The sequence below is a fragment of the Pogona vitticeps genome, chromosome 5 (assembly GCF_051106095.1).
Source record: "Pogona vitticeps strain Pit_001003342236 chromosome 5, PviZW2.1, whole genome shotgun sequence".
Lineage (NCBI taxonomy): Eukaryota > Metazoa > Chordata > Lepidosauria > Squamata > Agamidae > Pogona > Pogona vitticeps.
The window spans coordinates 118,801,710-118,818,155 of NC_135787.1; the positions used below are offsets into that span (position 1 = coordinate 118,801,710).

Here is a 16,446-nt window from a genome sequence, read left to right on the forward strand (position 1 = left end):
AAGATCTATTCTAAGCTGTGATTTAAGTCAACAAAGTAATATTTGGCTTTAAAAATGAATCCAGCAAGGATTTGCATACTTATTCACTGCTTTGTGTGTTGTTTCACGGCCAAACAATCACAACAGGGTTCCCCCTCAGTAAATATATAAATATGGAATTAATTGGGTAAATAACAAAAACATCTAAGCAACAAAAGGGATTAAAGACAGTTAGCAGAGAGTAACTGATCAATAGAAATGAAACAGCAGGAGACAGAGGAAAGGAAAGGTAAAAAATTTTAAACTTAGACACATGCCTGCATTTGGCAGGCACACAGCCATCAACCAACAAGGGCATTATATAAGAACCTAAGGAGAAATAGACTGGCACAGTGCATAACAAAATACAGGCAAAACATCGTAGTGAATGCACAGTGCTATAGTAGTTGCAGAAAGGTTCTTTTCAGATCAAGAAGTTTTCAAAAGTCAAGATTACCATGTGTTGCATTCAATGTTTATTGTGCCTCCTTGTTCGTATTTTCGACCACTGTAAGAACATGGGCAATGAGCCCGTGGAATGCACTTCCCTTCAGAGTCTCGAACCAGGCCTAAAGGACAATAGCAACCAGGCCTGCAGGACAAGTCTGCCTGTGTACAAAAGTTGGCATTCAGTTGATTCAATTGTCCTATTTTGTCTGCTTTTTAAAAACACTTCTATACTGCTTTGGGTGCCAAGGAATATGAAAAAAGAGGTTCCAAGCTTCATATTTTATGTATCAAACTGGAACATGCAATGCCTGCGGTTGGGACTTCCCCTGCAATCCATTTGCTGCTGGCGGCTAGAAAGGGTGGCTGACATCTTGCCTAGTGTAATGAGGCAGACAGCCATCACTAGAGCCCATGTGGCAAGCATGGACTATTGGGTTGCTCCTCTCATGTTCCCCCCTCACTCAGCTGTGCTTGGCTGGCAGTCTTCTTGGGCAGTGCTCTGTTCTGCCACTGGAAAACAAGCACACTCTTTCACACCATATCTCTGCAGCCAGGTGGTTTGCAAGTTCTTTCACTCTCCTTTGGCTTCCGGAAAAATGTACTATGAGGCACAAAACTGATGGGTAATGTTGCAAAGAGGCACTGTTCTGTTGGCTTTGGGCTCCTTTTCAAAAAATTAATTCTATTTTATTAATTTTATTTAAAAATATAAAATAAAAATAAAATATTATAACATAATTTTATTTTCTTATTAATAATTCTATTTGTTTCAATTTTGGCAGCCAATTTGGGGCACTGGGCCAGATCCAGTTTTGAGGAGGAATAACTTACATGTCTATATTTCTCCTTTTCTTCAGGAATAACCTTAAATCTTGGGATTTACCACCAAGATGGTACCTATTTATCTGCGCACATTTACATGCTTTCGAACTGCTAGGCTGGCGAGGAGCTGGGACAAAGTGACGGGAGCTCACTCTGTCACGTGGATTCGCTCTTACGACTGCTGGTCTTCTGACTCTGCAGCACAGGCTTCAGCAGTTTAGCCTGCAGCACCACTATGTCCCGGGGCTGGTAAAACTCCTCCTTAAATATCTCACTTACTTTAAAAGCCCTGTTCATGTCACCTTAAGTTGGTTCTGACTTCAAGGCACATAACAACAAGCTATGGGAACCATGTAAACATAAGATAATTCAGATTTCTATGTCCTAAACGGAATTGTTAATCCTAGCTAGAGTAGAGTCAATGCATCGACTGCAACTTGGTGAGTGAACACTTATGTACTACTACAGTAGAACTGTGGTATCCATGGGGGACCGGTTCCAAGCTCCCACCCCGTGGATATTGAAAAATGCAGAAATAGCGAATACTATATACAGCATGGTCTCTGGCTCCTGGAAAGAGAAGTAATATACTGGGAAGGAAGGTCACACATTCTTCACACTCTCATTCTTATCCTAGGGAGCTAAGTCTGGTAAATACACCCTGAAAATGCGTGGAAATACTTATTTCAGGTTTTTTTTTAATTAATATTTTCAGGCAGTGGATAAGTGAATCTGTGGATACTGATCCTGTGGATAGGGAGATCCTACTGTACTCCAAAGCTCTACTGCTTGGAGAATTATGGGAGCTGTAGCCCAGAAACCCAAACTTCCACACTCCTGCTCTCAGTGGTCACAGACAGAGGGTTTTTCTTTCACTGATTCTTTTACCTGAAATTTCCAGAGATTGAACCAGAGGTTTTCTACACATAAAGTATGCACCCTAAGGCAAAGCTATGGTCCATTCACAGCCAGTCTAGTTTGGACCACAGCCTCTTAAACTGCTGCTGTTCATACTAGGGGCCACTTAGTTTAACATCATCGTAGCAGCATGGGCTCTCAAGAACATTCTCTGATTCTTTAACTTACAGACATAGGAGGTATGATGATTAGACCACTACATATTTCGTCAACCCTTAACTTTGCTTTTGGGTCAGAGCAACTCACAAATTCAGCTCCACCTGTACAGTTTACTGAAGGAGAAAGCAAAGATAAGTTACACATTTTTTAAAAAATAAAAAGCATTTTGTATTCTTGTAAGCTTTCACAATCAGGATCCGATGGTGGTTGTAGGTTTTTCAGGCTGTTTGGCCGTGTTCTGGAGGTTTTTCTTCCTAACATTTTGCCAGCCTCTGTGGCCGGCATCTTCAGAGGACAGGAGTTAGAGAGTTCTGTGTTCTGGTGTAGTGTGTGGTATTGTTGAGTACTCAAGAACATAGCCAAACAGCCCATAAACCCTACAACAACCCAAAAAGCATTTTCTTTAACAACATGATCTAATTTGAATGGTCTTTTGCCTGTTTTTGCAGCCCCCCCCAACCTTGGCAGTGTATCTTAATAAGCCTCCTAGTCTCAAAGTAACCATAATTTCTTATTTTATTTGAACTGGGAACTTGTGGCTGCCAATTTCAGAACAATATTGGAATTTAAACCATGGTTTGAAATAGGTTTGACATTCTGGTTTATTCTAAACCTGGCAACTACTGTATAATCAATTGTCCAGCTGGGGGGCAATTCAATATTCTTAAGTAATGGCTAGAAAGAAAAAGGAGGTACCATCTGTCTTAGGATCGTATCCCACTATGGAGATTCTCATCAGTTTCATTGCCAAACTAAACATTCTAGACATCTTGTAATCCGAGGTGGTAATTCCTTCAATCTTAAAAGTTGTCTGATTATAATCCTATGGGCTTTCTGATATCCCATATTCTACATATTAGTTTGATTTGTTTTATGATTGGCCATCAGGAATTAAACACCAACTTAGCTTCTATTTAAAAAAAAATACAAATGTTTTCTTCTTCTAATGGCATGCTAACTTTATTTATTTATTTATTTATTTATTTATTTATTTATTTATTTATTTATTTATTTATTTATTTATTTATTTATTTATTTATTTATTTATTTATTTATTTATTTATTTATTTATTTATTACAGTTAATACCCCACCTATCTGGTCGATTGTGACCAGCTCTTGCCCATGAGTATCACTGCTTTAACATGCTACTATTTAAATTTGTTCTTTGGTATCAAAAAACTTACCAGGTTTGAGATCAGAAAGATTGTGGCAAAATACCTGCCCTCTTCTACAAATGCTGTAAAAGGTAAAGAAGGAGAAATGTACTTCAGCTGCTTGCCCTGGAGGCCATCCTGATAGAGGCTAGGAAGTACACCTTCTCTGTAACTTCCTCATGCTCTAAGGTAGCATGGGAAGCCTGCATCCTCCAAGGCCGCCATTCTCAACCTTTTTGGGGAGGGCACAGCTATAAACACAATATAGAAATATAGGCCGAATCAGAAGTATAGAAGTTGCAAAACTAACCTTATAAAGTGGTGTGTGAAGAATTGTTTCCAGTCTGTGGCTCCCTTCAAATGTGCCAGGGTCCCCCTGGGAGCCATATGGCCCCCGCTGAGAATGGCTGTTCTAAGGTGCCCCCCCCCAAGGCCCTGTTGTTGTACTGGTGCTGTTTCAGCAGAAAAAAACCACCCTTTCTTTTAGAGGGTGTTGTCTCGACCACCACCTCTGAATTTGCCATGGCAAATACCCAGCTCTTCCCCACTTCAAAGCAAAGCAAGCAGGGTACATACATCCTGTGAACTAGAAGTAGCAATTCCATAGGACATAAAGCAGCCAAACTATACGCACCTTGTTTACAAGGCTAATATCACTTCTAGGAGATTTCCGAGAGTGCTATTAGCCTGGAAAACAAAGTATATTCACCTGACATGTCTTATCTCCAAGAAATAGGACTACCAGCTTTTACAGCTGTTGCAGTGGGTGGATGGAACTCCAATAGGATCCAAAAGAGAATTTGGTTCCCAGCCCAACTGAAGTTGCCTCATTTAGGACAGAAGGTGAAATTATTCAATTTTTTTACCATTATGGCTTCTGCTGCTGTGGTTTTATCTCTTTGGAACTCCCAACCAGCAGGACCTGAAAGTAGGTCCTTTCAGATACTATTATCCCATATTTAGCTATGTGACAATGGCTTTATCCCTGATTGTATTATTAGCCTATTGGTTTTCAAACGTTTAATTTTTAGAAAGCTTTTATTTCTCTGTGTTGCTTGGATCATCTGAAATTGGAATATGGCTTTGCAGAATGCAATATAAATTGATTGTGGATTAGATACAAACGGGAAACCATGGTTCCCCGTTGCTATGGTGAAACATTAGGTTGTAGAGCATTGAACTCACATGCACCCTGGTTTCAAGAGCTTGACATGGATTTGTCCAGCAATTCAGTTAGAACAAACTACAGTTTCTAGAGCTCAGACATAATGGGGGAATTGGTTTTACTGAACAGTAAAAGTGGAAGAATTCAGTCACTTCCTTTCAAAATACCATGAAGCAGCATGTGACCAGATTACAGTAAGACAATTCCTACAGGGCTTTAGGTCTATAGTTTGTTCAATATTTTCCACAAAAGAGTAGGGAAATGTATGACTATATACTTACCATGTATAATTACCCATCTGAATATTTTGACCTGGTATCAGCACCATATCATCTAAGTAACAATCACATAAATCTGGTTTGACACATATTCCTTTGCTATTTGCATATCGGCCCTCAGGGCAAACACATCCATCTACTGGGGTATTTGTCACATCACAGCTCAAATCCCACTCAGAAAAGGAACGGCAAGAGGTATTGCAGGCTTTGGCATCATAATGGAAAACTTTGCCATCTTCACAGTTTTCCCCTGCTAAGAAAGAAAGCAACAGTGAGCACTTGTAAAATAGTCTGTAAAAAATTTTAAACTGGGAATAAAATAATATTGGATTATTTTTTTTAAATCTTTTTTGTTACTGTTACTGATTTGGTAATTATTTTATTTTATTGTATTTTCACTGGCCAAAATCCTTCATCAAAAGAATTGCCAAAGTGCAATTAAGTATTCAAAGTACTGGGTGTGGGATCAGACACATGAGCAGCCTGCAAATGGCACTTTGTCAATTAGCCACACAAAATATCCAATGAGATATTTGCTACTCCTGTTAGATGCTTTGAGTCTAACTAGAAAGAATATATATAGTTTGAAATAATAAATAACAGCAATAAGTAAGTTATATACAGGGGACAGCGTATGCAGCTTAAACTGTGAGATCACTCCTAAGAACACAGCACAGACTGAAAGGGCCTATTGACTATTCTTCATTCCATGTCTTTCAGTCTTTCTAGTTCATCTTCAGAAGCCCCAGTTTTCATTGTGATTGAGCTCTTTTCTGCCTGATGCCAGCCAAGTATTCAACACTAATTGGTCCTAGTCTGGCTGGTGCATTCAGGATACAATCCCAAATGCCAGATTTTAGAGGTCAAGTAATTTCTGCAGATACAAATTCTGTCTCTCTTATCTTACCACAGATCCCGTTTCTCCAATCAGTTATGTATATTCCATGTTTAGCGCATGCTTTGACATAGTTTCCCAGGGCTGTGCACAAACAATCCATTACTTTTTCACATACACATGTTGATATAAGACATCTCTGCAAGACAAACAAACGTTAAGTCCATGTCCCTCTTTTTGAAATCTTTATGTCTTGTGTTGTTACTGCAGTCAACATCAAAAATATTAACAACAATAAAGTCCTCTAAACAATTAGATGGTATTTCAGGGCTCAACTAGCCATCAGTAGAAGGTAGGATTTCTTAAAACTTGCTTGTGTGTGATGGTCACAACAAGACCTTTTTTCACCTCCTACAATCTACAGATCATCTGGTTTTGTTTTTCAGGTATAAGCATATTCTTCCTTTGTACAAGATTTCTCAGATATGACAGCCTATGTCAGTCACATATTGTGAACGCTAACATGATTTCACCTCTAATGATGAGTTATCTGTATCATATAACTTGGCCCTTACAAACAAATGACTAGATCCAGCAGCAAAGTAATTGATTACAGTCTTTCATTAATGAGACACAGGATGTTGCCACACTGTCTCTCTTGCACACATGTGAATGTTGTCATTGTCAAACTGAAAGGGCAAGATGCCTACTTTTAAATGAAAGGGGCAATAGCATCATTACGTTATAAATTTTAATTCCATTTTACAAAGTAAAACGGGTCCTTTTAAAGGAGAAAGGCGAGATAGAAATATTTTAAATAAATAAGTATTTAAAGCAAATTTCAGCTGAACTCTCACACTGGAAGTTCAGCTTGGCTGTAAGGACAAATCACTCAGAACACGTTCAAGAGTTACTCTATATTGCCTACTCTGCAGGACTAAATAAAAGAGTCTGCTCATCCAGGGAAATGTAGGAAGGAAACCTTATTGATGGGAAAACTCAGTGAATTATCCACAATCATTGAAATAGGGATGGGAAAAATTTTTGTTGGATTTGATGAGATCAGCAAAAGCAAGTGTTAGGCACTGTGAGAAGAATTAGACTTCATTTCAAGAATGCATAAATTTGCAAGATTTATAGGCTGTTTCAGAGAAAGAAGGGACAAAAAATTATGCACACATGTAGAAATGCAGACAGCTAAACAAAATACAGTATATAGTTAAAATATACAGAAACATGATTTTGTCCGTGGGTAAAAAGTACAAATTGGGTAAAATGTGTAAATAAATGTGCACATTATGACAAATGCACAAAAAGGAAGACAGATGAATTTCACTACAGGAAGAAGAAGACAAAGCTTTCAGCAAAATACAAAACAAGGATAAAAAGAAAATTTAGATATGATTCGGGGGGGGGGAGAAAAAGTGAGTCTGACAAATTTTCCTCTTTTTTTGTTGCAGCCTTCATAAATTCCTGATCTACAGTGCAAGTGAGCTTGGCCTCTCTGAACATTTCCCTACAATGATTCATTCCTACCTCATAATAGGTTCTGTGGTCCACAATGAAATGTCCAGGTGCAAATACTCCGCTGGGATCAATGAGTACTGCACAGTGTTCTTTGGCAAAATTCTCTGCAATTGATAATGGAAGTAAAGCATACACAAGTTTCTATTGTGAAACAACTTTATGTGATTATATTTCAGTAGGAACGGCCGATGGGGACAAGTGCAGGATTTTCTTTTTAGAAAAACAGATACTGTATCCAGAAATACACAGATAATGTTAAAAATCCAAGAACAGATCAAGTTATCTCCTAAAGAGTATGCTGGAGTCAGCTCCAATCTGTAGGTCTCTTGCTTGGGTTCAGAGTGGATTTGGGACTTCCGCACACCCCTAAATCTTGCTATCCTAAAGTTTAGATGTAAATGGAGTCACTCCAAACCAAAAACCCACAATAAGAACACTAGGTTACCTGATTTTTTTTGCTGACAGAGATGACCTGAGTTTGGAATGCTAGCTTGCTAAGGCACAGGGCACCCTATGTTGTTATGCATGGGTAGCAGAACAAGTAAATTGTCTAAAGAGGCAGATATTGTTGGGTACCAGTGGTCACCTGCTGGAATAGTCATTTCCCTCTTTCTTGGAGGACAGAGCCATTTATGCCACAGAAGAAGCCCTGTACCCTACCTAAAGTGGCCTGTTGCTCCTCAGTTCCATTAGAAGGCACTACTTTTACTTTACTTTACTTTATTTAGATTTATACCCCGCCCCTCTAGACAAAGTCTACTCGGGGCGGCTTACAAAAAATGCTGAAATGCAATTGAATAATATAGTTATTAAAACTTAATAATACAAGCAACTAACTAGTGGATATATTCATTACCAAGATGGGAAATTAGAGAAACGAAACAGTTAATTGACTGGAGGGAAGGCCCGCCTAAAGAGCCAAGTTTTAAAATGCATTGCCTGTGTTGGAAAAAAAGGCCAGCTGCCAGTGTAGCCCTTCTCTGTACTTTGAATAGAATAGATGCCATCTTGTCCTTTGTTGTTGTTGTTGTTGTTGTTGTTGTTTAGTCATTAAGTCATGTCCAACTCTTTGTGACCCCATGGACCAGAGCACGCCAGACCCTCCTGTCTTCCACTGACTCCCGGAGTTGGTTCAAATTCATGTCGGTGACTCTGTCCAACCTTCTTGTCCTCTGTCTCCCCTTCTCCTCTTGCCTTCACACTTTCTCAACATCAGGGCCTTTTCCAGGGAGTCTTCTCTTCTCATGAGATGGCCAAAGTACTGGAGCCTCAGCTTCAGGATCTGTCCTTCCAGTGAGCACTCAGGGTTGATTTCCTTCAAAAAAGATAGGTTTGTTCTCCTTGCAGTCCAGGGGACTCTCAAGAGTCTCCTCCAGCACCATAATTCAAAAGCATCAATTTGTCGGTGGTCAGCCTTCTTTATGGTCCAGCTCTCCCTTCCATGCATCACTACTGGAAAAACCATAGCTTTGACTACGCGGACTTTTGTCAGCAAGGTGATGTCTCTGCTTTTTAAGATGCTGTCGAGGTTTGCCATCACTTTCCTCCCAAGAATCTGTTAATTCCATGACTGCTTTCACCATCTGCAGTGATCATGGAGCCCAAGAAAGTAAAATCTGTCACTGCCTCCATCTCTTCCCCTTCTATTTGACAGGAGGTGATGGAACCAGTGGCCATGATCTTTTTTTTTTATGTTGAGCTTCAGACCATTTTTGGTGCTCTCCTCTTTCACCCTCATTACAAGGTTCTTTAATTCCTCCTCACTTTCGCCATCAGAGTGGTATCGTCTGCATATCTGAAGTTGTTGATATTTCTTCCGGCAATCTTAATTCCAGTTTGGGATTCCTCCAGTCCAGCCTTTCTCATGATGTATTCTGCATATAAGTTAAATAAGCAGGGAGACGATATACAGCCTTGTACTCCTTTCCCAATTTTGAACCAATCAGTTGTTCCATATCCAGTTCTAACTGTTGCTTCTTGTCCCACATATAGATTTCTCAGGAGATAGATAAGGTGGTCAGGCACTCCCATTTCTTTAAGGGCTTGCCATAGTTTGCTGTGGTCCACACAGTCAAAGGCTTTTGCGTAGTCAATGAAACAGAAGTAGATGTTTTTCTGGAACTCTCTGGTTTTCTCTATAATCCAGCGCATGTTTGCAATTTGGTCTCTAGTTCCTCTGCCCTTTCGGAATCCAGCTTGTACTTCTGGGAGTTCTCAGTCCACATACTGCTGAAGCCTACCTTGTAGGATTTTGAGCATAGCCTTGCTAGTGTTTGAAATGAGTGCAATTGTACGGTAGTTGAAGCATTCTTTGGCACTGCCTTTCTTTGGGATTGGGATGTAGACCGATCTTTTCCAATCCTCTGGCCAAGGCTGAGTTTTCCATATTTGCTGGCATATTGAGTGTAGCACCTTAACAGAGTCATATTTTAAGGTTTTAAATAGTTCTTGTCCTTTACTTAAAGCAAAAAAAAGTCTCATGCTGGCCCTGAAACTAATACAGTACATGGTTTGAACTTTATGTGTAATGCTAACAAGAGTAATACTACAATGTTTGTAAGATGCTACTTTATACTACCAAGGGGAGAAAATCGACCATCATTATCCAAATGTGATGCAATAACACAAATTAAAACCATGATTATAGGGGTCACTTTATCAGGATGCCCATTTGATATTCCAGTTGATAGGGGAAAATGTGAATGTGTGGCAACTTCCTTCAAGTTGGTTGTCAATATTTCATGTGAATAACAACATTAATTGGATGGAACGGGATTGTACTTCTAAGAATTCTATTCTAAAATACACTTGAGGAAATTCAAATGGAACAACATAAAAATGATAACCAACTTTGACCTAAATCCTATTGTTAGTCCCACTTAGAATAATACCATTGAATTACTGATAAGTCAACAGTTATATACGTTTCATTGATCCAGCACCCAAAATCATATTTATGCCAGTACAAACATGACTCAGGCCAGTGAATCAATGCACATACATCATTGTTGACATCAAAGTCTCAGTAATTCAGTGGTGTTACTCTAAATCAGACTAACAGTACGATTTTAAGTCAAAGTTGGCAGCCATTTTTATGGTGCCCCTTTTGAAATTTACATTACGCTAGCATGAACATGATATGAAGGAAAGTGTCTGCTGTTACAACCGGCAACAAGGGATTGTGTCACGCCATTCCACAATCGGTTGCACATCCCTAGCATGATCAATGGTGCAATTCACTGGCAGAAGTGACTTGGAGATCGCATTTCCACCTCAGCCATTGTGCAACTACTGCAGGTACAACATCAAACTGTGTCCATGTAGTTGCACAATAGGATTTTGGCCAACGACTCTTTTCTAGCTGGGACAACTGGATTTAGGCCTTTTCGTATTATAATAGGCAACAACTTAACATATACAGAAAGCATACACATACTTTTACAGAGTGTAAAAATGTTCCCATTGCAGATCAGTTATTCAAGAAATATGTTGTTAAATCCCCCTCTAAAGAAAGAGTGGGTGACAGAAACAGGTTTTTGCAGATGCAAAACGTATCTTCAAGTTTTATGAAAGTGTGTCTGTTAAGTTTATGATGAGGAGGAGTACATTATTCCTGGCTCCCTTCAACAATTGCTCTACCTGCATAGAAAGTATCTTTGCAAAAAGGTGAGCCTCCCCTATCCACAGTGTTTCTCTACATAATTTTAAGCAAAGGAATACTGAGGCCAGGAGTGGGGTGTGTGTGTGAAAGAGAAAATGATGGTTTCCTATCAATTGCTGTAATTTGCTTTATTGGTCACTAGATGACACTATTACTTCACAACTATATTGTTCAGAGTGTGGAGTTTGAAAATAGACTATTATACATAATAATTCCACTTCTGGAGCTTTATACACACACACACACACACACACACACACTAGTATATATATTTAAAATCTCACAGCAGTGCACCAGATTATGGAATATAATTCTATTTAGAATTAGCTTCCTACTGCAATGCACTGCAATATCCCCTGTGCAAGTAAAACACATCACATTAAATTTAAATAGATAATCTTACATTGTATATTTTAAACATATTTATCCTGAAGAAAACTAACCTCCTCTTACTAGGTTTATAAATTCATAATTTGGAATCCATTCCTAAAATTGAGAGACATGTGAAACCTACAGTAAGTAATTGCTATCTTCCAACAATCATCACAGTCAAAGACCTCCTGAAAAACGTACACCACAAGAACAGTTAACTCCATGTCACTGGCTGTTCAACATGAACTCAGCAGGCAAAACAGGAGGTAAATCGGTTATATAAATTACAACTATACATTCAGTGTTTTTATACAGCTGTCAAGATGCGCAAACATGTCAGTGAAATGAGTGAAGGGGCACAGGGAGGAGATGGAAGGGAGCATGAACCATTACGAAGCAAGGTATATTGCAAAGCAAAGAATAAGGTTCCTCTGTTCTAAGAGCGTCACAAGCTATGCAGTGGCAAATAACAGCTTTTATGTTGTTTTTTCTAACAGGCCATCTTGAGCAGTATGTTCTTAAGTTTCTGCACAGTAGAAATCCTCACCAGCATAGTAAGACGGCATCACACTGCACGCACAACTGATGGTGTTGCAGAAGTGGTGATGTCCAGAAGAACAACCATCGTTTACCTGACAGTGGCAGCGCTTGCACAAGTGGCACAGCCTTGCATTTCTCCGTTGGCAAGCCTTTTCACTTAGTGAAGGCTTAGTATGACAGTGGCCAGTATCACTTCAAAAGAGGTAGAAAACACTTTTCACTATTTTCTTTATCATAAGGAAGACATACTACCTCAGTTCCATGAGCAGGTCAGAGAATTCCAGTGTCTGTAACTCATGAGTAGGGGGAGGATTTCTAAGACATTTCACATTTTCTCTGCAGTCTACGTTTGAACCCATAAGCAAGTTCAAACATGTTTATGAGTAATCTGGCCTTTCTCACTACATTACTCATAAACATGTTCAAACCCACCCATAAGCTCAAACATAGGTTGCAGGGGGGGGAAATGACCTGTCATAGAAATCTTGCCCATTACTTATGAGTGTACCCTGTGTATCTTAAGGCAGCAACTGGTTGTGACAACTACAGGATTAAAATGCAGTTCAAGTGCTTGTTATCTTATTTTATTTGACTGGGTATGTAGCACACCCACCTACTTACTGTCCCAATTACTTGTCTATAACAGGAAGACAGAATTGTCCACAACTCCCTCAGGGATCTCCATGTTGTAGACATATAATCTTGTTAATCAGGTACATTGTAATTGTTAAAACCCATCCATGGGATTCAACTCTATCAAAATGAAATAAATCTTGGAAATACTCAAATGTGTCTGAAGAGAGCGAGCCTTACCTCTAGCCCAGTGCGGACACAAGTTCTGATGAGCCCCAAGGTGTGACTACACAGAAAGGGAAATGCAAATTCGCTCACATTCATTTGCTATGAAGTTGCACCTGAGTATTGACATTTCCCCAGGTTCCTTTCTATTAAATGGCCACATAGGGAGTATAGTCCCACCCCCAGGACCCACTGAATGCATACATCTGTTTATACCTGCATGGGAGGCGTGGCGGAGAAGCAAGAAAATCTTAGCTGCAGGCAGTGCTGTCTGCTATCCGGTAGCATGGCCAACAACTCTCAGAGTGTCACATAGCTGTGCAGTTCCCAGTACTGCAGCTCATGACTGATTGGCGGTCTGGACTGGTCATGTGAAGGGCAGATGGAAGGGAAGGTGAAGCCTCTTTTCATGTTTTCTCCTAGTAATATTTGCTTCCATGTTTCTTCTGTCTTTCTGCTGTTCATTCCTATGCTGAGTTTTGCTAATCTAATTTGAGTTTTGCTAAACCTTTCCCAGTGTAAAAACGAGTCGGTTCTTATTCATTCTGCGTGCTTGCTTCCAGGATCCAAGCTTTTCTAGGCATCATTTCCCAACATGAAAACTCTTTATTGTCATCTCATATTACAGAGCTGGGACAGGTATTGAAAACAGAATGATAAAGGCTAGGCTCTCTGCAAAAAGGGAACTACATGTTCTGCCATAAATGGTTTCTAAAGAAAAGGACTTATTCGTCATGTTAGGAACAAACCAAGACCACTGATTATTTAAGCACAGCTTCATAACAAACATTTTCACATAGAGAGGAGTTTCTTTAAGACATTCACCTTTCTCTATGCTGGTACAGGACAGATGCCTGGCTTTAGGACAGGTCATCATTTCCCAGGAGCTTGCAAATGCCTCAGAGGTCACCTCCAAAATGTTCTGGCTAGACATAAAGTCGTCCTCTGCTTTGTTGTTGAATGAACCACAGAGCCCTGTAGATTACCAAAACAGAGTAAAAATGTATTTTCATTCCTTCATAATTGCTACATAACATGGAAGAAATCCAGGGTTGGCTGGGCTATTCATGAATATTCAAAACAATTCCAAGGAGAATCGAGACATTAAAGTTCCAGAAATGCTGAAGCCATTGTGATGGGGGATGGGCTGGCGGTGCAGAAATCCTTTGGTGTTCATGGGGGAGGGGAGTAAATTAAAGCCTATTAACATACGTACTGATGGTCCCTAGTTATATACTAGCATGGCTAGCTTAAAATATAATTAGCTGAATATGAATACCATTGAAAAACTTCTGGCAGCATTTGTAGAGTGTTAGGGAAGGCCACCCAGCTTTGCTGGCTGGGAGTTGCAAAAGGGAACATAGGGTGAATCTTAGTAAGATAACAATGAACTTCATTGCTTTTGAAAGTAGGAGAATCACTGACACAATATTATGTGTAGAGTGAGTCTCATTGAATAATTAAACAGGTTACTCTTTCATTGCTCCAAGTGGAAAGCACCCTGACAACAGCACGTGTTCTGACGCTGTGCTTGGAAAAACATAGAGCTAATTGTATCAATGTACATTGAAGTCAAATATTTACATTATTGACATGAGCACATGGCTGATAAAGACCAAAAGAGCTCATATGTTGATCCTGTGGAGGCGCCAATACCTTGTGTAATTGGGCCTTCAAGGAAATATCTATATGTATTCCTTCTTCTTCATTCAACAGCAGAGATAGATCAGCTTGCCAATGGTGTCAAACCACCTTCAATGTGATCTTGACCTACTCTGAATATGATTTCTAGCTTCATTGCTATCTCAGTTATGTTTTGAAAGGAAATAAGAGTCACTCTTTAAATTAAAAAGAACACACATGTATGGAAATCTAACGTTCTTTAAAAAATTTGGAGACAGTTGGCAAAAATGGGTGATACTCTTTGAAATAAATAAAAGTGACATCAATACAAAAGATTGTGCTTGAACTATCTTGAAGAGGCACACAGCAAACAAGCAGCCATCAAAGTCAACATATGCATATTTTCTACTTTTGTATCTCTCCTCACACAATGCTGCTCTTAGTGTCCCATCCCAGCAAAATAGGCTCATGCTCATTCCAACTGTCTGTTGCTCTGGATAACATGCCAGTGCAGACCAAGGCATTGTGGACGGTCATCAAATTGAACCTGCACAAAATCTGTACTAAATAAAGCCAACCATGCTGCTTATATACCTCCATGTAGTGCTTAAAGCACTCTCTGGGAGATTTACAATTTAATTATGCAGGCTATACATTGTCCCCCAGCAAGCTGGGTACTCAGTTTATCAACCTCAGAAGGATGGGAGGCTGGCTACCTGGAATTGAACCTGAGAGAACTTAAATACATAAAGTCTGAGAAGTCTTTCATTAGGATCTTCATGTTATATAGTTTGACTACCATGTCATGGACATATTATTGTAAAAGGACACTCCATTTTTCTTCCGGAAAAACCCAAAAAATGGCTTTGGAAAAAAATGGGGGGAAAACTGTTCCCCCCCCAATTTTTCCGTCTTTCCCCCCCAGGCCTTCCCAACTCTAGCCATGAGAAGAGTTTTGGCTGCAGTATTGCAGTTTAACCACTGTGCCACAAAGCTCCTGTTCAGAATATACAATTACACTTGCTTGAGAAGTATGGAAAAGACAAATCAGGAAAATGCAAGTTGCTTTATACGATCTCTGTCTAATTGAACTCTTCTAAAAATTTTCCTTCATCTGTTCTGGCTACCCTAGTTTAGTGCCGCCCACCTGAAAAGCAGAATCTTCTGTTATACTTTTTCATTCTTCATACAAAATTCTGTAATACAAACACTAAGTTTCTCTTATATTCAGGAATACTGATAGCATTTTCAGGATACAATGTCATATTTTGAATTTTATCCATAGATAATTCCCTAGTTCTTTCTACAGACTAGAGTCTTGCCCTGTCATGTGATGTCACGTGGCTCCTCCCCTTCACCTCAACATCTGGTTCCCCTTCAGAGAGGCAGAGTGCTTTCTCTCTTTCTGCATAGAGAATGTTATTTGCATTTCCCACTGGGAATGCAAGAGGGTTGAAAGGGAATGAAGAGTCTTCATAATAATTGTCACCAGGAGTAGTGGGACCAAAACATCTCTCCAGATATTCCTGACAGAGACCTCCTAATAAACCAAAGCTACTAAATTTTTGCTAATATTTCTGCCAGACACTTACCTCTCGTATTTGTATACTTTTTTGCTGGCAGGGAGGCATACAGCTGCATAGTTGGGCCTAACTGTATTTGTAATTTAAGGCCAAAGTATAATTCTGCTTCAATGTAGAGTGATGATTGTCTGAAGATGATGATTGTATCTGCAGAGACATGACTACATATTGATTACAACAGTCGAACAACATGACTATATGTTCACTGGCACTTCAGTTTTTGTTCTTGCTCCCTTGCGCAAGGATGGCCCTCCCAACAGGCCAGGGCTGGCAACTTCTAGAGGTCTAAAGGCTGCTGGATCTTGGACTGCTGCAGCTACTCCCTGGACAGCATGCTATAAAATACATTTTTCCCTATGAAAATCAGGATTTTTAAAAAGCTGGCTTATACTCTTTTGTGGCCAAGGTAAAAAATAAAAATAAATATTATCGGAAGGAGGGTGCTGAGGACCTCTCAAAACATGGTAAAATGCCCCTGTGCCCACACTCTAAAAGGGTAGAAGGGGATTTTTTGAACAAATCATTATTTTCCAAAAAAAAT

The 16,446-nt window shown here is 39.5% G+C and overlaps 1 protein-coding gene across 1 annotated transcript in view; it reads right to left on the reverse strand.

Annotated features, from left to right (window-relative positions):
- The window catches only part of MUC19 (mucin 19, oligomeric), a 36,802-nt gene extending 20,748 nt beyond the window's left edge, over positions 1–16,054 (reverse strand). Inside the window, exons 1-8 of the mRNA XM_078394379.1 lie at positions 15,915–16,054; positions 13,525–13,674; positions 7,338–7,432; positions 5,874–6,000; positions 4,970–5,219; positions 3,554–3,606; positions 2,377–2,480; positions 476–627 (exon numbers count right to left, since the gene is read on the reverse strand). Coding sequence (XP_078250505.1) covers positions 476–627; positions 2,377–2,480; positions 3,554–3,606; positions 4,970–5,219; positions 5,874–6,000; positions 7,338–7,432; positions 13,525–13,674; positions 15,915–15,963 — 980 coding nt within the window. The 5' untranslated portion in view covers positions 15,964–16,054. The remainder of the gene's footprint in view (positions 1–475; positions 628–2,376; positions 2,481–3,553; positions 3,607–4,969; positions 5,220–5,873; positions 6,001–7,337; positions 7,433–13,524; positions 13,675–15,914) is intronic.
- Positions 16,055–16,446: the final 392 nt, after the last annotated feature.